The sequence below is a fragment of the Eubalaena glacialis genome, chromosome 19 (genome assembly GCF_028564815.1).
Source record: "Eubalaena glacialis isolate mEubGla1 chromosome 19, mEubGla1.1.hap2.+ XY, whole genome shotgun sequence".
In the NCBI taxonomy this organism is placed as follows: Eukaryota; Metazoa; Chordata; class Mammalia; order Artiodactyla; family Balaenidae; genus Eubalaena; species Eubalaena glacialis.
Window position 1 is genome coordinate 6,567,264 of NC_083734.1, and position 22,609 is coordinate 6,589,872.

A 22,609-nucleotide genomic window follows, 5' to 3' on the forward strand; every position below is an offset into this window, starting at 1 on the left:
AAAACTGAGAAGTTTTGACCTCTGGTACAGAGTGCCTAGAAGTCAAGACCTATTTAGGAAAAAATAAAAAAGAAGAAAAGAAAATGCCCCCGGACAAAAAAGCACCTTGCCTTCTGCACCATGTTGCAATGGGAAGGTATTTTGTAGGAAAAATGGCAAGGTAAAATATCCGGGGTCTCCTGGTAATGTTCCCCTGTTCTCTACTCCAGATTATGTGGGCGTTTTGGAGCTGGGTTGGAAAGGTGAGTGGAAGAGGAGGGGCTGGATAAGTTTCGCTTCTCAGATCCCGGGGAAGCTTCCCTGCAAGTTGGCCTTTGCTCTGCTGCTACGAGGGTATCAAACAGTCAGTGAAATCTCCTGAGACTCGGCTGACACATGGTCTTCATCTCATTTTACCTTCAATCCCAAAGGGCTGCTGCCCCTGGTGCTTTACGTTGGGCTCGCTAGAATGGCTGTCCTGCTGGATGGCCTGTTTCAGCCTACCTAGATGACCTATCTGGGGCTTGTGGTGAGCTTCAGCATGGGTTCTGTGAAGCTAGAGGCCCGCTGGTGTTATGACAGGATGATGTCAGGGAGGACCCATCCTAGAACCCTGCCCTTGGACTCCACCGAGGCCAGAGTGGCAGATGGACGTTAGGTGGGCCCTGTGGCCCCCATCCTCCTGGTGTTCACACCTTTGCACACTCCCTTTCCCAGAAGGGTGGAACTCCCCAAAGGAGAAGCGACCAGAAAGGACGCCTTCCTGAGAAGACGCAAGAGGCCTGAGCGGCAGACTTGGCAAGCGCTCCTTTATATACAGGTATATACGGCGGTACTTTATATACAGGTATATACAGCGGTACTTTATATACAGGTATATACGGCGGTACTTTATATACAGGTATATACGGCGGTACTTTATACACCCATGGGCCTGGCCTTGGCTTTGAATAAATGCTCCACTACACGAGTCTTGGAGTTCCCAGTAACAGAGATTCCAGTCATGTAGTAGCCTGCGTTTGAACCCCATGCCTGGATAGTCTAAGTCTCACTAGCACAGTGTTCTCCAAGTCGACTGTTGGATAGAATCCCCTGGAGGGCTCGTTAGAGCCCAGAGGCCTGGGCCCCACCCCAGAGAGTCTAATTCACTCGGTCTAGGGTGGAGCCTGAGAATTTGCATCCCTATCAAGTGCCCAGGTGATGCTGCTGCCGCTGGTGTGGAGGCCGCGCTTTGTGAGTCTAACACGCGGTTACATTCCAGTCTGGATCCCCACCGCCTGCTGCCGGGATTATCTGAACCCTTGATCCTCGAGATGCATGCAGACGTCATCTGAACAAGAGCGTCAGCCCCCTGCTTGAAGACGGTGTGTTTAGCTAATAAGTGTGTGACCAGTGCACCATATCAATTAGATGTGCAGCACTCTGTCCTTCTCCATCTTGGAGCATTCAGTTAGCCTGTAGATGTGCAGAAAGCTCCCCTACACCTCTTGCCAAAGAAAGACCCTAAGCTTGGCTCCCCCAGGTGTATCTGGGAATGGAGAGCTGCACTCGGCGGGCACTGGCTGGAGGTCACTTGCAGAGGGGACACACTTCGCCCACGCCGGGCACTGCTCCAGTCGGTCCCCCCCGCCACCCCAGCTGTGTGCTACTCTCCCACCCGGGGAATCTGCTCTTTGTGAGGCGGGGCACTCTTCTCCCCTCCCTCCCAGGGCCCTCTACCTGAGTGAAGTTGTCCAGGGCCTTGTGCAGGTTGGCGTGCATGCCCGTGGGAGGCTCGTTGGTGATCTTAACGGAGTTCTCCAGGATGCCCTGGGGGATGATGTGGCCCTCAGTGGAGGGCGCGGGCTCCGCACTGATGAAGACCCTGAACTCTGGGTGGCTCTTCTCACTGTGCTCCTCCAGCTTCTTCTCCAGGGTATGGAGCCACTTGGCCACCAGGTGGATGTTCTGGGGGGAAGGAAGGACCCCTTGATTACAGACATCTGCTTAAACAATTATCAGGAAGGCGGCTTGAGGAGGGACCTGGCCTTACCTTCAAACAAATCACATCCCAGCATGAGTCTTGGGGTTCCCAGTAATGGGGACCCCTTGTATCCTGCAATTCAATCCTTTCCCTCGGTGTCCTAAGTCTCTCTAGCACAAGGATCTCAAACTTGACCAGGCATCGGGATCCCCTGGAGGGCTTGTTGAAACAAAGATTCTCGGGCCTCATCCCAGAGTGGTTGATGCAGGTGGTCCAGGGTGGGGCCTGAGGGCTCGCATTTCTAACAAGTTCTTGGGTGATGCCGCAGCTGCTGCTGGTCTGGGGGCCACACTTCAAGGGTCTAATGTGTGGTTATATTCCAAATCCAGATCCCCATATCTGACACCTGGATTTTTTTGAGCCTTTGATCAAAAGTGGGGCCCACGGATCAGCAATGTTGGCCTTACCTGGAAGCCAGTTAGAAATGCAGACTCAGACTTACTGAATTAGTGGATTTTAATAAGATCCTCCAGTGATTTGTATGCATGCTAAGACTTGAAAAGCACTGATTTAAACTCCTTCTAGCTAGCTTTCCTTCCTCCCCTGCCCCTCTCGAAACCATTCTGCTAATTGTTGCCAAACTTATCTTCCTAAAACACACTGAGACACTGCTGCTCCCAGACAGGGAAAGCTCCTACTACAAGCCCAAGCTCCTCTGTCTGGTCTTTGAGCCCTTCTCCTCCCCCCACAAAATCCCTTTCTGTCTGTCTGTCTGTGTAAAACGACATTCATTTCTTAGCACTACCTTGCAGCATGCACTTTTCACTCTAGCAAGGATAGTCACTTTGCTTCATTGCAATATGTTTCATTATGATGGATAGATAAAAGCTCCTTGATACATATTTGAGGAAGCCTGCCTGCAGAGCTTTAAATACACAGATCGGCACAGAGCACAGTGCTTGGGCCACAGCAATCTGGTCTCTGAGTGCTACTTTCTCTTCCATGAAAAGAGAAATAACAATAATATTTTCCATACTTATTTCCCAGGGTTGCTGCAAATAACCAAAGGTAATGGATTTGAAAGGGCTTTGTATACTGTGCAATGCTATGCAAGAGTTAGTAGCGATTGCTGAAATGAAACTTTGTTAAATGAAAGAAGTCAGTTGTCATCACTCTATGGGAGCGGAGAGTTTGCTGGCTGCCTGGAGAGCCAGGGCTCGATGAGACAGGCAGCACCACCACCGGCCCACAGTGAGAAACTCTGCCACTGCTTCAGGAATCCCAGCTTCTGAGTTTCATCCTGGAGGTCTCTCAGAAACCACATCAGGGCAGCCGGTAGGTACCAGGGGGAAGAAACGCTCTCTGCTCACTGTCCGGGGGGCTGGGTTCCTGAAGGTGCTAGTGCCCAGAAGGGGGTCTCTTTGGCAAATGAGCCTGAGACAGTTGGGGAGGTCACACCCTCCCAGCACCGAGCTGATCCAGTGGGAGGAAGCAGGAACCCCACTGTCATTCTCTTTCCTCCTTAGATTCCCACTGTTTCTGGAAAAGCGTCCCAGGGAATAGCAGATCCCTCTGCTGCTAGGCTCCAAATAAATAATGGGACAATTAAGGATGAAAACCCAACAGCACGAAGTGTACAGTGAGTCATCAGGAGACAGAGGAAGTTCTCGGTAATCAAAGCCAGATGGGAGGGGAGCGACTGGCTTTTCCATGTGTCCTTCCTTCACTGATTTCTTCATTGATTCTTTTACCCCACAGGCTTTGGTTGAGTGTCTACTGTGTTCACGGTAGTGTGCTGGGTGCCAAAGGTAAATAAGGAATGTCTCTTTCCCCAAGAAAATGCAGTGAAGGACACAGCCATAGCGTAAGTGGTTTCCACGTGGCCACGGGTGCCCTCCCAGAGGTGGCTGCGGGAGAAGAGAGGAGTCAGCCGCTTGCTCTGCGCCCGGCAGCCCCAGGATCCATGCAAGCTCGTAAACAGGAACAAGAGGACAGGGCGTGATTCGGGAGGGGTGGCCTTTACTTCTTGTACATGTTTAGAGAAACATGTACAAGAAGTGCTGTAGGTATTCCTACGACAGTAGGTGTTCCAGATTCCCGACCCCAGCATGAACTCTCAGTGAAGAGGCTCAGTCCTGGTTACACGTGTGGCGTTCTAGTCACGCGTGTAATGAAGAGCCTGTGACACGTGACACGCGGAAAGGCAGAGCAGAGGAGAGCTCCACGGAACGCCTGGGAAGAGATCGGCTGCCGCCACTGGATCCGGCCTCCAGCTGAGCGCCGGCCTCCTGAGCATGCAGCGCTGTGAGGACAGGCCTCCTTCTGGACGGGGTGCCAGTGAAACCAGAGAGAGCGGGGGGCGAGGGAGAGTACTGAGGGAGGGGTGAGGGGCAGAACCCACGGGGCGGGACTGCAGGGAGAAGACTGGGAGGTCAGGGACGAGGGCACGGAAGGAAAGGCGGCCCAGGGCCTGCGGGGGTCGAGCCAGGGACGGGGTCAAGAGTGACCCCAGCAGGGCAGAGGGGGCGTACCTGCAAAATAACCCAGTGGCCTTTCTTGGCAGCCAGGTCCAGCGCAGCCTCAGCCACCACCTGCTGTCCTTGGCCCAAAGACACGTTGTGAAAGTTCCGGTTGTTGAAGGTATATCCGAGTTTTCTACCTAAAAGGGGCAGGGAGTGGTCATTATTGCCTCTAATGCCATTGAGTGTTCACCAGGAAGCGCACACCTCCGCGCGGCTCCCCCATTGCAGGCTGCGGGAAGCCGTGCACCCCGACCTCACACACGGACCCTCTTCCTTCACGGGGCGGGGCTGCTGCATCTTCCAGCTTTTTGTTCCCAAAGAGAAGGAAGCACTTGTCTAGACAAAATGCTTCACCCCTCCCTCCTCACTTAATCCCTGCCAACTAAAAACTGGCACTTGCCATCTGCCTGTACAAGGATTAAGTCACTAGCTACTGTAGCCGCTGACCTTCAACACCCTATGAAAGGAGTTCAGGGTGGAGACCAGGAATGAGGCACTCTGTGCTCTGGGAGGAACTGGCAGAACAGGCCTTCAGAGAGTTAGACATTCTCAGGAGAAGATTTTACGAGCCCAGTTCTTACGCGTCCTCATATCTAGAAAAGCACTCCAGCCCTTCATGGTGACGTCTGCTCTTCTGCCAACACGTGTGCCTGACTGCATGCCCCTGCTTCACCAAAACCACATGCATACTGACCTCCCCCACTTCTCTGGAGCAGCCCCTCAGAGCTCTCCGAGTTGCTGTCTCCCGGGCTGCAGTCCTCATTTTGCCCCCAATAAAACTTAACTCACAACTCTCACATCATGCTTTTTTTTCAGTTGGCATCCCCAAGAGTGGGCACATGTGCGGCTGCCCTTCTGTGCAGCCTCCACTTGAAGACCAGGCATTGGGCCACCATCCTAGAGAGGGAAAGGCTCAAAGAGTAGCAAGCGTGTGGGGGTGGCCAGGTCTAACATGTTTCGTCCCCTGAACATATTAATAATAATATATATTTTCCCTGGAAGCTTACTGGGAGGTGAGGCCAAGAGGGGCAGGACTCGGGTAGTTTGGCTTCCTGTACTTTATGCCATATGAACCTCTTCCCTGTTATTCCCACCACATAGAACCTTTACTCTCGTCTAATTCACGAATTAGAGTGAAGAGAGGCAAGAGGCCAGCCAAGAAGGGGCTTGGCTGCGTAGGTGTGAATGCTTGTATCTCACTGTCGGGAATGGAGTAAGGGAAGGGCCACGCAAACGCACGTCACAGCTGGGTCACCGGAGCAAGGCTGATGCTCAAGAGTTGCTCTGCAAGCCCAAGACAGACTTCACACAAAGAAATGACCTTAATATAGGCAGCCAATTCTGCTTGGACACCAGCTATTTACCCAACCCAATAAAGTTTAGAGAAATTACATAATATTCTTTAGACAAAAGGATCAAAAAACGTGTAATACCATGAAGGAATCGTCGAGCAATTTTTCAAGGAAGGTGAGGTGCACAAGAGAAAAGAGGAGAAATTTAAAAGAGAAAAAGAATAAAAGTCTGTACTTAACAAATTTCGTTTCAGGGGAACTAAAATTGAAGTTGCAGTTTGATACTTGTGCCAGAAAATTTAAAGAACACTGTCAATATTGGATGTGTCTTTAAAGCACTAAAAAAAAACTATAGTGTGTTCTTTAACTGTACAAGACCAAACAAGATGATGACTTTTTGCAGTGAGGAATAGTTATTACAGATTCAACTGAGATGAACCCAAGAAATACCCTTATTAAACTCTATAAATCCTAGCTGGCAATAGATTTGATGTCAGCTTTAGAGCCAAGAATATGAACAACTTATTCCAGAGAAAAATAACAGGATAAAGGTGCTGGGATTATTAGATAGCCTCAGTGACATTTCCGCACACAAAGACCCTACTTCTTTTCTTTGTTCACAAACAAAGGGTACAGGAAAAGAGGGCTTAGCTAAAGATTAGTTCCAATTCCATGTGCTATGGCTTCCACGCCCCCACCCCCCTGCCTTCAGCTCCTCTTTCCCTTTTGGATCTTCCTTCCAGCACCCCGTATGGTGGTGTCACCAGGAGCCGGGCCACACTGTGAACCTCCCTGAGCATCTTGGCGGCCGTCCCTCCACGAGCTCCAGTCTCTCTGAGGACACTACAGCATCCGTGGCCCTCCGCCTAGCTCCACATACCCCTGGGGCTGGGAGGAAGGGGAACATCCTTCTAGCCTTGTCTTGTTACTTGCAGGCTATTTCTTCTCCAGTCTTGTATGAAAAACCTTTCATGTGCTCTCTTCTTTTTTTAAAAAATTTAATTTAATTTTTATTTATTTATTTGTTTGTTTATTTATTTATTTTAACATCTTTGTTGGAGTATAATTGCTTTACAATGGTGTGTTAGTTTCTGCTTTATAACAAAGTGAATCAGTTACACATATACATATGTTCCCATATCTCTTCCCTCTTGCGTCTCCCTCCCTCCCACCCTCCCTATCCCACCCCTCTAGGTGGTCACACAGCACCGAGCTGATCTCCCTGTGCTATGCGGCTGCTTCCCACTAGCTATCTATTTTACGTTTGGTAGTGTATATATGTCCATGCCACTCTCTCACTTTGTCACAGCTTACCCTTCCCCCTCCCCATATCCTCAAGTCCATTCTCTAGTAGGTCTGTGTCTTTATTCCCGTCTTGCCCCTAGGTTCTTCATGACCTTTTTTTTTTTTCTTAGATTCCATATATATGTGTTAGCATACAGTGAGATATCATCTCACACCGGTCAGAATGGCCATCATCAAAAAATCTACAAACAATAAATGCTGGAGAGGGTGTGGAGAAAAGGGAACCCTCTTGCACTGTTGGTGGGAATGTAAATTGATACAGCCACTATGGAGAACAGTATGGAGGTTCCTTAAAAAACTAAAAATAGAACTACCATACGACCCAGCAATCCCACTACTGGGCATATACCCTGAGAAAACCATAATTCAAAAAGAGTCATGTAGCACAATGTTCATTGCAGCACTATTTACAATAGCCAGGACATGGAAGCAACCTAAGTGTCCATCAACAGATGAATGGATAAAGAAGACGTGGCACATATATACAATGGAATATTACTCAGCCATAAAAAGAAACAAAATTGAGTTATTTGTAGTGAGGTGGATGGACCTAGAGTCTGTCGTACAGAGTGAAGTAAGTCAGAAAGAGAAAAACAAATACCGTATGCTAACACATGTGCTCTCTTCTAAAGCACATGCTATTGGCTACATTGCCTACCAACTTTTATGTTTTCTGCCTTCTATCAACTTCCCAGCGAGAGTCACTTTTATTAGGGGTTTTGGAACTTGGTTTAAAATATTCCATATTTTCTGTCTCATCATTATCTTGGTGAGCTTTAATGCCACTGTGGATGACTCAGCCAACACCCAGCCTCATGCTTCCTCATCTTCAAAGAACTTCTTTCCATTTCTGCTTCCCATTCCCACTGGCTGCACCGAGGCCTTGCTTATCCCTGCAAACTCTCCCATGTCTGACCCATCATTCTTTCGTATTTACTCACAGCTCTAACTTCCTGCTGTCCAGATTGCTCACTCCCGTACTCCCCCTCGCATATTATTCTATGTCAGCAAAACGTCCAGTCCGTTGGCTCCTCTGTTTTTTTCTAACCCTCATCTTCACCTCCCTCTTATTTTAAGATGGACCCAATAATCCTTCATTTGAGCCATGATCTTATAAAATTCTTCACTCCATTGCCCATTCTACGTCTGCATCCCCCAACTTTTGTAAAACCACAACCCTGGACAAGTCAAAGCGTTAATACAAGAGAAAAAATAACACACTGAGTGAATTGTTGCCACCACAAGCTGATGATTCTCAGTCTCGTGAGACTGCCTGGTAATCTCTCACGTCCAGAAGTTGGCTGTGTTGTCCATTCCCCTCTTCCTTTAAACTTCCTAATGGCTGCCCCGCTTCTTATGCCCAGCACTTTGCTTCACTCTCTACTGCTCCCTCTGCCCGACAAAACATCTGCCATCTGGTAGAACATCTTCCATTTACTGCCACTGTATCTGCCTCTGCGCACACCCCTGTCCATCCCCATCCCTGCACAGCCCCCTCTCAGTGGAAGAGGTGTCCCCCGCCCCCAGCACACGAACAGATGGATGAGTGTCCCTCCACACGGAAACGACACTCTGCCAGTCTTGAAGCTGCTCTGTAAAGACTGTACTTGCTCCATCCTAGCCAACTTCAACTGATGCTTAAGAAAAAGAGAATGGAGTCAGGAACAATGAAAAAGAGGCTCTAAGCAAAGTGTTGATAATCTAGCTGCAAAGACACCGAGTTGAAAACTGTTTCTTTGAACACACCTGGTAGCAGGCTGACAAAAATCTAAAGGAGCTCCTCCTTCTGACCAGCACATTGGAAAGAGGAAGAGGAGGCAGTGGAAGGCCAAAGTGGTAGATAAACGGAAACATTTTGTCCAAGCCAGGTAATTGGACAAAGGAGGATGGAGACCAAGCAAGATCATGCAAGAGTCAAGTCAAAGAAGGACCAGAGAAGGTGCCTTGTAAGGGTGGAAAAGGGAGGTCCTCTGTTGGGAAGGCCGAGGACGATGCTGTGCTTTGAAAGGATGTGACAAAAGGATGTAAAGGAAGGAGCAAACTGAGCTGCCTCAAAGAATAGACGCATCATCATCGTCATTTTAATTCCGTACAATGCTACTGTACTTTTAATGTTTCAAAGCCTTTTCACATCTGAGATTTCATTTTTATCTTCACAGTAACCCTGGGAGGAAGGTATTAGGGGGTGATTGGAAACAATGGGTGATTGCTTTTAGATGAAGCAAAAACAAAAATAATCGTACAAATAAGGAAGTGTGGCTCATTCAGGAAGAAGTGATGAGAAGAGAGAGAAGGTAAAGGATTAATCTGCGAAGGCAAGAAGGAATGCTGTGCGGGTGGGTGGAAGTGGGTTCATGTTAAAACAGAGGCCAAGGAAAGTGGATGGAATTCTGTCCTCCTCCTCCTTCAAAACTGTTGAGGAAGGAAAATCTTGGAGGAGACTAAGAGGCACAAAACTGCCAGAAAAGCATAGATTCTTTAAAAACATTTTTTTTAATTAAAAATATTTTATTTTATATTGGAGTATAGTTGATTTACAATGTTGTGTTAGTTTCAGGTGTATTGCAAAGTGATTCAGTTATACATATACATATACCTATTCTTTTTCAGATTCTTAGAAAAGCACAGATTCTTAACCAAGTGTCAATGGATGAGCTTCAGAAGCTTAGAGAACTCCCAAAATCATATATAGAATTTTGTCTGTCTGTGGGTTCACGCATTTTGGGAGAAGGGCTGGAGTGAGGATGGGGGAACAAAATCTTTCATCTGACTCTCAGGGGTTCAAAACCCTGCCCAATATTAAGAACTGCCATGCAGAAACAAGGGGATAGAGAAATGAAGGCATTAAGAGCATAGATCCCATACTCAAAGGTGGGAAAGGATGCCAAGCTTTGTCTGCGTCTACATGGAGTAAAACAGTGAACGGTCTGATGCACAGACTCTGCCCAAGCACAGAAACAGTAAGTTTCTTGAATAAGCGGGGGCCTAGGGGACATAGGGGAAAGTGAGTCAGTTATGTGGATTCCCAACCTGAGAATAGGAGTCCACCAGGCAGAAGGATCAGATCCAAGATGTGGAGCACATGACGTCACCAGAGTATATATTCTAAATGGGTGCGTGAGAAAACGAATCAAACCATCCAGAACGCAGAGGGGGAGGAAGAGGGAGAGAAAGAGGCTCAGGCGCCCAGGTAATCTCTAGCTGATGCACAGCAATGTTGCCTCTGGTAGGGAAATATGCGTTAAGATGAAGCCAAGGGCAGGGCTGAGATGATGTATTCAGAGACAAATAACCAATACGGTTCAGGGACAGGTCAGCTTGCCTGAAATAACAGAAAGCTTCAAACTACATGATGGAATAATAGTTGGGGGTCAATTGGCAAAGAATCATAGGAAATTGCTCATGAACAGGGTATATGAAAGCTTCCGAAAAGGAAAATATTGAATAAAAATGAGGAGACCAGATTTGTCAGTATGAAAGGAATAAAACCTCCATGGGACAGAAGGAATACAGAATCTATGAAAAAGTGAAAGTCAGGAATAACATAGCAATAACAACAGTTCTTATGCTCATTCATTCATCCGTTTGTTAATTCATTCAACCGATATTTATGGAGTACCTCTCTGTGCTGGTTACGCTTTTAGGCACTGGTAAGAAAATGATAAGCAAGGTGACACAGTCCTTGACCTCCAGGGTCTTAGTGACAGGCAGGTAGGCAAACGTAAGTTAAAATTGTAAAAGAAGGGTCTAATTGGAATTGTATTAAATGCTCTGAAGCAAATATATGTATAAGGGGGAACCAAATGGTCTTGTGCAGAGGTCAGGAGAAGCTGATCCTTGCAGGATTGGCAGGCATTGGACTGAAGAGCGGGGGAGAAGTATTTCAGATAAAAGGAATTGCTTGAGAAGACGCCCTGGGCCAGGAGGGCTCATGATGGAGGACCTAAAAGAGCCACGTGGCCAGAGAAGTGTGAGTTTGAGGGAAGGTAAGATCCAAGGCTGGACAGAAAGGCCAGGCCATGCAGGTCACAGAGACCATGTTTATAGTACTGGACATCACCTTGAGAACAGTGGGGAACCACTAGAGCGATTTAAGTGGGAGAGTGATAACAATCAGATCTGAGATTCAGCAAGATGAGTCTGGCTGTAAGAGCGGCAAAAATTGCAGGTGGGGGAGGAGAACCGGGATAAGTTAGGAGGCTGTTGTGATAGTCCAGTGAGAGACTGTGGTGACTCAGAGGAGGGAGACACAATGAAACAATTAGACTCATTTGAAACACATTTAGAAGGTAGAATCAATAGGACTAGATGTGGTAGGTAGTGGAGGAGGGGTCTAGGGTGACTGATTCCCAGGTTTCCGGCATGAGCAACTTGCTGAATGGTGGTGATATTTACCAAAAATGATAGAATAAAATTTCCAGAGATAAAGAGAGGTGTGACTCTCCCACTTGAAAAGGCAGGCTGAGTGCTGAGCAGGTGAATGAAAAAGACCCACACCTAACTCAGCTCATGAAATGTCAGAACACAAGGTAGAAAGATGATCCTAAAGTTTCCAGGGAATAAAAATAGGTCACCAACAAAGAAACAAGGGAAGAATAGCACCCTACTAGCATATGGCCTCATATGAATAAAACTGGATTCTAGGAGACGATTGAGCAGTGTGGACACATTCTGAGTAAAACTCATTTTGGACCTAGCAGACCTATCAAAAGAGTATGTGGGCAAAACTGAAGTCTTTTTAGACACCCAAGGATTCAGAAATTTTACTTCCCATGATTTTTTTCCTGATGACTTATGCTACCAAATCTAGGATGAAGCCAACTGGTTGGCAGTAATGGGAGCTAAATTCTTATTTTTCATACCAGGGAATAAATAGATACTGAAACTTGATAAATTCAGAAATAGTGATATAAATTATTAGTAGGAAATAGAGAAGCAATTGTCAGAAGGAATAAATTCAGAAATAGGCAAAACCCCAGTGTCTGGGAAGGGGGACTGGGTGTGGGAAGGGCTGGAGCTGAGAGCTATGGCTTTTCATTTTAAATTCTTTATTATAGGTATTTAAAAAATATGTTACTTGAACTTTTTAGGAGATTACAAAAATATACATTAAATTAGTGAATAAGATAATTCTCTCCCTTATACAGAACTCATCTCTTCTTTAGAGCCAAACACCAGGCTCTAAATCTACACCAGGTGTAGATTCCTTTCATTACACGCGGAATAATAGACTGTTCGTGGAGGTGTATTACCTGGTCTGGATTCTCATCCATAAAGACCTGGCTCTGTAAAAACCTGCTGAGTCTTTATTTAATTTTGCAACATGTGTAGTTTTGCTAGCTTTTTTTTTCCCCTTGGCCGCTCCACGAGGTTTGAAGGATCTTAGTTCCCTGACCAGGGCTTGAACCCGGGGCCACGGCAGTGAAAGCGCAGAGTCCTAACCACTGGACCGCCAGGGAACTCCCTAGTTTTGCTAGTTTTATAGTTTTGATTAGTCATCCAGTTGCTCATCCCTTTATTTAACATATGTTTTTAAAATGTATTTATTTTCTTTTATTTATTTATTTTTGCCTGCGTTGGGTCTTCGTTGCTGTGCATGGGCTTTCTCTAGTTGCATGAGCGGGGGCTACTCTTTGTTGCGGTGCACGGGCTTCTCATTGTGGTGGCTTCTCTTGTCGTGGAGCACAGGCTCTAGGAGCGCAGGCTTCAGTAGTTGTGGCATGTGGGCTCAGTAATTGTGGCTCGTGGGCTCTAGAGTGCAGGCTCAGTAGTTGTGGCGCACGGGCTTAGTTGCTCCGTGGCATGTGGGATCTTCCTGGACCAGGGATAGAACCCGTGTCCCCTGCATTGGCAGGCGGATTCTTAACCACTGCGCCACCAGGGAAGTCGTATTTAATGTATTTATTTACTGAGTGCCTAGCACGTGAAAATAGGAACTTGAATACTACCTTGAAAAGGACATCTATTCCCAGAGCTCTCACTCTCACATGAAGACACCGTAGTAGTCACTAGACGATTACAATGTGATATATAGACAGAAGGGTGCTCTAAGAGCACATGGGGGAGGGGTATCCAGCACCTTGGAAATCAAGTAGGGCTTCCTGGAGGTGGTGACATTGAAACTAGTATCTGAAGGATGAGCAGAAGGTAGCCTGGTGAAGGGGATGCCAGAGGGGGAACAGAATGTTTGGGAGAATGGAATGGCTTCCATGTAGAGTGAAAAAGAGGGGAGTAGGGAAATGTAGGCAGAATAAGGAGTGCCCAAAGATGCCCATGTTCTAAATCCCGGAATCTGTGAATATATGTGACTTTACAGGCAAAAGAGACTCTGCAGATGTGGTTAAAGACCTCCAGATGGGGAGACTACCCTGGGTTATCTGAGTGGGCCTGATATAGTCATAGGGCTCCTTATGAGGGAAAGGGGGAGACAGTAAGCCCCATGTATGATTTCTGACCTCCAGAACTGTAAAATAATAGGTAGTGTTATTTTAAGCCTCTAAGTTTGTGATAATTTGTTACAGCAGCAATAGGAAACTAATAATGGAAAACAGGCTGCAGAGATAGGGAGGGGCTGGAGGACGAAGCTCCCTGTAAGCCATGTCAAGGTGCGTGGACTTCATCCTGCGGGCACCAGGAGCCTGTAAAAGGACTGTACTTGTTTTTCAGAATAACTGCTCCAGCCACAGGAAGGGGAATGGGTGGGTGGGTGGTGGGACAAGGTCTCCTCATGAACCCGCTACCTTATATCCCAGAGCAGTCCTCCCTCTGTTCATGACCCCCTGGGGTTGGTTCAGCAATTACCCTGATTTCTGTATGGTTAGCAAATATCAAGCATTGCAAAATGAACCTTGAATCGGGAAAAGAGAAGCTGACAGACGCAGAGTGACAGTGCATGGGGCTGGTGCAGCCTTGGCGCCATAATGAGGTTTTCTTACCTTGAGTTTCCACATCCTTCAGTGGGTCCACCCCTGGAGACAGGATAAAAAACATGGGAGTGGCTGGTCCCAATTCTTCAAAAGAGGCTGCAAAGTCCAGTGCTCTTCCCACCACGTATTTGCTTCCTAACTTCTCCTCAATAAAATCTCTGCCAGAAAAAACAGAAGGTCCATGTGTGTATATCAGTCACAGAATAATAACATTTGAGCAACAGAGGTCTATAGAAATGGAAGGATGTGCTCAAGATCACGGCTTGGCAGTTACGGAGCCAGGACCAACGCCAAGCACTGCTTACTGATGAAGTCGACACTTACAACCTGTGCTGCTGGTGTGCACCTGCTCACTTAGATCAGGGCTCCTTCTGGATCCCCATCCGGCCAGGCCACCGCTGACTCCTCTGTGGAGCTGGGGTGTCCTGTTACACCACCACCGCCCAGCAGAAGACTGCCAGGAGCAACGCCGTCTGAGAGCTTGCAGGCAGCTAAACCCTCCATGCATCATACCCCTGGGATCCTCCATCCCTATCCATGATTTAAGGCCCTCCAGGCTTCAAGTCCCTCACGTTCTATCATTCTCTGTGTTTCCTTTCACCTTACTCCACTTATCAGTGTTCCTTTTCCTATGTCCCATTTCGGGCTAAACAAAACCTTGCAGTTGCAACCACTTTCTGACAATCCGGCCTAACTCTTGGCCTTAAAAGCTCCTGCAAGGACACTAATTTCCCTGTACCCTTCTCAGCTGGGCTCATTCTCAGGCCTGGGAGCTGGGATCACGGTCCTGCTCATGGATGACCATTACTTCTAAACCCTTTCTCTCCCACTCGTGTGGCTCCACTGAGGCTCGTTTGCCCTGACTGTGCCGCCACGACCCCTGCACATCAATGTCGTCCACTGCCCCTTTGGTTCCTTTACTCATTCACTCATCACTTGGACTTTGGCTCATGGACTGTCTCTCCAGCAGCCTGAGTGACATTAGCATCCATGTGGACAATCCTCCAGGTTCTTAACAATCTTCAATTCTTCCCCATGTCAGCCACCTGATTCCAAGGCCACATCCTCACCCTTGTGGTTACTTGGGAACTTTTTCTATGTCTGAAACCATAAATGGAAACATCTCACTCTCTGACCAAAGCTTTCTATCCCTATAGTTCTTTTAGTAATTTATCCTTAGTTAACTTATTCTTTACCTGTATTGGTGCCACAAATGCAGGATTTTCAGTATCTTGGCCTCCCTGGTGTTTTTTTTTTTTCTTTCTTTTTTTATCATCCCCTTATTCTTGTCACTACAAGTCTTGTTCAATTCAGTGTAGGCTCCATGGCCTGTAACTTCTTCTTTTTTTTTTTAAAAAACAACTTTCTTGAGGTACAATTGACATACCATAAAATTCACCAATTTTTAGTATACTATTCAATAATGTTTAATAAATTCACGGAATTGTAATCTTCATCATAATCCAGTTTCAGAACATTTTAAGCCTGCAATAAGATTCTCCTGCCTATTTAGAGAATTCCTATTCCTACCCTCCAGCCCCAGGCAGCTGCTAATTCGCCGTCTCTGTAGACTGCATGGCCTGTGACTTCTAATCATTCTCTTGCCAGTACCACACACCTCCCTTCCATAACTCTTATTCCACCAGGGATCCATGCTCTGTATCTACCCTAGGGCTGTTGGATGCAGCTGTAGAAAATCATCCAGTGGCGAAGGTTGGAGCCCTTACAAATGCAGGATCTCACTAGGTGGGCCCTCAATGCCGCTTGGAATTCTTTGAGTTTCCCTGGTCAGCCGTCTCCCATTTTTTCACAGATCCTATTTCAGATCTTTTGCACATTCCTCAAATCTCCAACCCTGCCACCTCCCCTTTCCCACAAACGCAGCGAGGATCTTGCTTCCTACTCCTCAGAGGGAGTGGAAGTCATGAGACAAAACCTTTGCTCAATTTCCTGCCATGCTTTTACCACCTTTGCTACAGTCACACCCACCTCTCTCTGTCTTTTGTAATGAAAGGGGTGTTCTTCCTGCCAAGGATGATCTTTCCATCTGTCCTCTGGCTCTCACATCTCTGCCACATTAGATGTGATCAGCATCCTTCCCAGTGCTGATACTGGTGAGCACCTCTTCCCAAATGGTCCACTTAGATATTAAGACAATACATGGCAAACACAGAGCAATGGGCCTCATGGGAGTTTGGTTGTTGGTACAAAGGCTCCCATCACGATAAACTTGTGGCCTTTGTGCTCAGCCCTGCTGGTCTGGCCACACCCATCCTGGCTTTGCCACCACCCTGCCCCTACCTCATGGCATAGGTCATCCGGTCGGGCCGCATGGCTCTCATCATGCAGAGGCGCTGCAGGCCTGTCTTGTTCTTCCACTCGTGGGGGAACTTCTCCTTCTCAGGACATTCTGATTCGACAAACTTTTTCCAGCCCTTGGCGGATCCCTCAATGTCCCGATCCAGATTATAGAATTCTTCCATTGATGAAAGTGCCTGAAAAATTTCAGGGAATCTTGCTCTGAAATGCAGTGTCTCCAGAAAGCTGTCATCTGCATTGTGCTGGGGGTTGTGGGTGGGGGGGCAAGGTGGTATTATAGACATAATTCTGTCTCATTTATACTCTTTTCTGGAGTCTTGAATCTTCCCCCCCGATAAACTCAAGGTAGAGGAAGGATTTTGATCAGCTTACCGTCCGCAAACTGTTCCAATAATATGCAAGGTTTGGGAAATGATTAGCTGTGGCGACTGAGCAGCACCTCCCTTGAGGGTACTGCGTGGGAAGAGGGACAAGAAGGGATGCTGTGATTTTTCTGGTCACGGAGCCTGGACACCTGAAGTCAGTGACTCTTCTCTTTCATTCCCATACTCACTCTGCCAGCAACGCCTGTCAATTCCTCTCTCAGAATGTCTCTAGAATCACTGACTTTGTGTTAATGCCAACTCTAAAATTTCTCTGTGTCACCTGCTTCCCTAAGCATTAAATCCCAAGGCATAACATGTGAATCAAATCTCTTCATTTAGGCCTTCCCCCCAGCCCATCCAGCTAACCAGGTGGCCCATTTCCGCCCTCCTCTGTCCACACACATCTGCCCTCAGCCCTGGAAACGTGCCAGAGGGTCTCCCAACTTGGTGCCTTGTTCACACTAGTTTCATCACGGGAGTGGTCCTGTTCTCCTCTCCACCGAATTCCACTCCTTTCCTTTCCTGCACTGGTCATGATTGTTTGTCAAGGTTCTACAAGTTGTGAAAGTCCAGTCCAAAATCAGTCACGTCCTCCTCTCTAACCTGGAACGCACAGCCCTCCTGCCCTTCTTTTGTGGACCACTTGGAACTACTCACAGAGCTGATATCTTTAATAAAGGATGTGTGACTGCTGATCGCTTTAAAGCCTTACCCCTCTCTCTTCCTCTTCGGCTCCACTCCAGGGCAAGCCGACAGGTAAGCCTGGGTGCTCCCTCCTTCGGTGTCGAAGGGAAGTTGTATCGTGCAAGCCCCGCCGCACTCCCCAACGACCAGAACACCCCCAAGACACCTCCTTTCCGGGTTCTCTCATGCCGATTTCAGACTGCCTGGGAGCTCCCCTGCTCTGCCCAGAAAGTCTCATTATGTGAGTAATAAACTCTTTCGTGCCTTCTAGTTATGCGCAAGGCGTCATCAGTCTGGACATGGGAACCGCATTTTGGGTGGGGTCCATCCTGTTTCTTCAGAGTGCCCACGTAAACGTTACCCACTTAGGCGGTCGCTTACCTGCAGCCTTTCTGTGGTCACTCAGCTCCACTTGTGTGTTCGATCTCTCTAATGAGATTAAAAGCTAGACTGTCTCCAAAGCACCTACTGCAGTGCCATGAATTTTAAGGAACCCTCCATTCTTGTTATGTGAAATCATTCATTCATTTGTTATTTATTGGATGCCTGCTACATGCCAGGTACTTGGGAATACAAATGTGAACCAAAAAAATACACTTGCCTTCGGGGAGCTTACAATCCTAAGAGAAAGAGATGAGGGAGGCCTTAGTAGGGATGTAGAATTCTGCTGGGCAGAGAGAGAGGTAGAGAGAAGGGCAGGGCATTTCATGGGGAAGGATCCACAGAGTCCAAGTCTGGAGTGGGGAGGGTGTGGGGCATGGTAGAAGGCAGTGTGACTGTGGAGGACGGGTCTACAGGTGACAAGGGGGAGGTCAGGCTGGAGAAGGACACGTGCACTTGACCCGGGCTCGCCCAGCCTCTTCTCCCGTGTGGAGGAACACATGTCCAGTCCTTAAGTGCCCTTTCACATGGGCTCTGTGGCTTCCTGACTTCACCCTTAGCATGCAGAGCAGGGAACGCACCTGTCATTGTGCTGAGAAGTGGCGTGGAGTGGCACAGGGGATGGCAGAGGAGGCACCAGGAGACGAGAGCTCTGCTCTCGACGTCACCTCTTATGAGCCTCTTATGACGGGGAGCCTGTTTTTAAACCTTTGTGGGCTTTGACTTTTTCATTTGGAAAATGAGGCCAAGTAACCGTTGTCTGCATAGCTCATACTCTAATGTAGATACAAGTGCTTTGAAGACTATAAAGCCCCTCTTTGTGCTTTTTGGGGGCTCCTACAGTTATTGAATTGCAATTGCTGGTTTCCTTGTCTGGGACTCCCACAAGATTGTGAGTTCCCTGCGGGCAAGAGCTTTCTGAGCCATCTCTGTATGCTTCAGGCCTAGCAGGCTGCCTGGTGCTTAGGAAGCGCTCCATTAATAAAGTTTGACATCTGGGTGGCCAGTGGGAGGGCCCTTGACAGGCTGAGAAAAGCTGCAGCTGCGGTAATTATTTCTCTCTGTGCCGAGGACCAAACTTTCCTCTTCTTTCAGGCTGCCACTTCACCCCTCTTCCCAGCTTGCATCACCATTAACCCTCCTGCAGTCCCATTACCCTCCCCTGGTGTCACCACAAAACTGAGGAAATTACACGGTGATCAGGGCTCCCAGCTGCCGTGGCTGGGTCTGAAACACGCTTTCTTGAAGCTCTGGGTTGAACACAGTTGCCATGTTTAATCTTCCAAATGAGGAAAAGGGATTTCTAACCTTCTAATAAGTTAAATGGAAATGACTAATTAACCTAATTACACTGGGCTGGGTAGCAAAGTGCAACTGTGCTAAATTGGCATTTGGAGAGGTAGCGAGGGGCCTTTTCAAAGGCTAACAATGCCCAGTACCGCAGATGAGATTCTTTAATGAAGAAGAGAACATGCTGACTGACCAAAAGTGATCAGCAAGGTAATGGCATTGTATGTCTTGCTTCTAAGATCCCTTGGTACTCTGAACTTATTTACAAAACAGAAATAGAGTCACAGATATAGAAAACAAACTTATGGTTACCAGGGGGAATGGGGGGGAGGGATAAATAGGGAGATTGGGATTGACATATACACACTACTGTATATAAAATAGATAACTAATAAGGACCTACTGTATAGCACAGGGAACTCTTCTCAATACTCTGTAATGACCTATATGGAAAAAGAATCTAAAAATGAGTGGATATATGTATATGTATAACTGATTCATTTTGCTATGCAGCAGAAACTAACATACTATTGTAAATCAACTATACTCCAATAAAAATTTTTTAAGTAAAAAAAAAAAAAAAAAGAGAGAACATGCCCATTACCTAAAAGTTTAACATTCGATGAGACTTTAAAAATCCTTACAGAGGGTACTAATAAAAGCAGGATTTGATCACAAAGATTTCATTCATCACCTGTTTATTAGATCTTCTGGGGAAACAGGGCAATCAATCTTCCTCATCAGACAGGGTGTTTTAAAAAATTTGTTTGGGCTTCCCTGGTGGCGCAGTGGTTGAGAATCTGCCTGCCAATGCAGGGGACACGGGTTCGAGCCCTGGTCTGGGAAGATCCCACATGCTGCGGAGCGGCTGGGCCCGTGAGCCACAATTGCTGAGCCTGCGCGTCTGGAGCCTGTGCTCCGCAACAAGAGAGGCCGCGATAGTGAGAGGCCCGCGCACCGCGATGAAGAGTGGCCCCCGCTTGCCGCAGCTAGAGAAAGCCCCCGCACAGAAACGAAGACCCAACACAGCCATGAATAGATTAATAAATAAATAAATTAATTAAAAAAAAAAAAAAAAAGAGCATTCGTCAGAGGGTGCACGCTGCATTGTGTTTCACCTGCCCACATCCTGCACTGGGCTGGAGATGGATGGGGCTGGACATGGCTGCTCCGGTAACAAAACTCAGAGAGAAAGATAAAGCTTCACTCATTTGCAGAAGCCTTTGAACAGCCAGATGAGCTTAGACCGCAAAACAAAACCAAAAAGCAAAGTGAAGTAAAGCAAAGCAAAGCAAACCAAAGAGGAATGGAACCAAATTGCACCAAGTCGCTTTTGGAGTTGAGCTACGGAAAATGAAAGCAGTGAAGAGTGCTTCTGAATCACTTATCCTTTATGACTTTCGCTGCAGATGGCTTTGTGGGATAACAGAGAGAAAGGCAACTGGACTGAGCCCAACTTGGCAACTCACAATTCCTCAAAGGTTTTCCTTCGATGGACAAATTCTATCAGGCACAACCCATGTCAACCACAGCATATATACACCTTATAGGTGGGCAATTAATAATCATAACTGTGATAAGGTGAATTGTATGCCCCAGAAAGATATGTTGAAGAACTAGCCTCCCCGATTTCTGAATGTGACCTTATTTGGGAATAAATAGGCTCTTTGCAGGTATGATCCAGTTAAGATGAGGTCAGGAGGGTGGGCTCTGATCCATTGTGACTGATGCTCTTATAAGAAGAGAAGAGACGCAAAGACACAGAGGGAAGATGGCCACGTAGGGACTGTGGAGACGGAGGCAGAGATCTGAGTGGTCCTGCCACAAACCAGGAGTGCCTGGGGCTGCCAGAAGCTGGAAGAGGCAAGAAAGGGTCCTCTGAGGCTCTGGAGGGAGCATGACCTGCCAACACCTTAATTTCAGACTTCTAGCCTCCAGAACTCTGGCAGAATAATGCTGTGTTTTTAAGCCACCCAGCCTGTGGCACTTTGTTATGGCCATTCTAGGAAACAAATACAACAGCCATAACCACAACCATAATCGGTTTCCATTTACTGATCATTTATGTGTCTGGCATAACAGATAAGGAAACAGAGATAAACTGTCAGAGGCCACACACACTCAAACTTGAACCTGAACCCAGGAATGTCTGACTCCAGAGCCTGGGTTAACTGGTCCATCTCCATCATTGCTCCAGTTCTGCAAATGGGCTCATTTAGAACTGCTTCCCAGAATTTATTTTCCATACGGGCATTAGACTCTGAGTCATTATTCTCAAGCTCTGGGGCCATACTTCCCAGCAGGTAGCCATTGGCCACATGTGAGTATTGAGCAAATGAAATGTGGCCAGTATGACTGAAGAATAGGATTTTTATTTGCATTTTATTTATTTATGTTTTTAAAAAAATTTAACACACTTATTCTTTTTTTTGGTATAGTTGATTTTTTCCTTCATATTATTTATTTAGTTATTCGTTTATTTTTTTACAAATTTTAACACATTTATTCTTTTTTTGTTAATTTTAATTATTTTTAAATTTAAGTTTAGAAACTGGAACTTGCTTTAGTAATTGGAGAACTTTGAAGTATGTTTGAAACAACTTGGGTATATGAATCAAATGTTTTAACTCTAAATTTTATAAAATCTAAATTCAAATCAAGCATTTCTGATGAAGATTTAGCATCTGAATTGATATGTGTTGTAAGTGCAAAAATACACACCAGAATTTAGACTTTTACAAAAATATAAAATATCTCACTTATAACTTTTGTGACAATTACATATTAAAATGATAATATTTTGGTTGTATTGGGTTAAGGAAAATATATTATTAACATTACTTTCATCAATTTCATTTTACATTTTTTTCATTTTGCATTTTTAATGTGGCTACTAGAAAAATTTAAATGACACATGTGATGTGCATTATATTTCTTTTGGACAGTGCTACTCTAGATTGCGTCTATTCATTCATATCTTATCTTATGTAGCCTAAAAAAGCTGATGGTTTTCCACACATATGCTCTGCACTCTTATTCTTAGGCATTTTATAACTTTGTGATTTTTGGTTGCTGTTGTGAATGGAGTTCCCCCTTGTTTCTTTCCCAACATATTATTCTCCTTCTCATTTGCCAGACTGGGTTCAGAATGACAAACGGAGTTAATATATAAAAAATCAAATCACACCTTTATTATTTAGATCAGGGATCAGAAAACTGTGGCCTGCAGGGACAATCTGGCCCACCATCTGTGTTTGTAAATAAAGTTTTATTGGAACTCAGCCATTTCCATTTGCTTACCAATGATGTGTGACTTTGGCAGAGTTGAATAGTTGTGACAGAGTGTGGCCCTCAAAGCCTAGATATTTGCTATGTGACCCTGTGCAGAAAAAGTTTGATGACTCTTGATTTAGACATGGCCCTAGAGATGATTAAAAGAATAGCTACAGACTCTGAAAAAAAGTTAGAAAAACATTTTGGGCAATGGCAGCATTTCCCAAGATGACTCCTTTGAAGAGGACAGCACGCACATATATGATTAAGTGCCGGGGTTTTGTTATAAAGTAAATCAACTTGGATGGAT

The 22,609-nt window shown here is 46.3% G+C and overlaps 1 protein-coding gene across 1 annotated transcript in view; it reads right to left on the minus strand.

The window, feature by feature from the left end:
• Nucleotides 1-22,609, minus strand: part of DNAH9 (dynein axonemal heavy chain 9) — a 297,703-nt gene that overhangs the window by 22,482 nt on the left and 252,612 nt on the right. The window contains exons 60-63 of the mRNA XM_061176356.1: nt 16,289-16,482; nt 13,997-14,145; nt 4,474-4,601; nt 1,699-1,926 (exon numbers count right to left, since the gene is read on the minus strand). Of these exons, the coding sequence (XP_061032339.1) occupies nt 1,699-1,926; nt 4,474-4,601; nt 13,997-14,145; nt 16,289-16,482 (699 nt within the window). The remainder of the gene's footprint in view (nt 1-1,698; nt 1,927-4,473; nt 4,602-13,996; nt 14,146-16,288; nt 16,483-22,609) is intronic.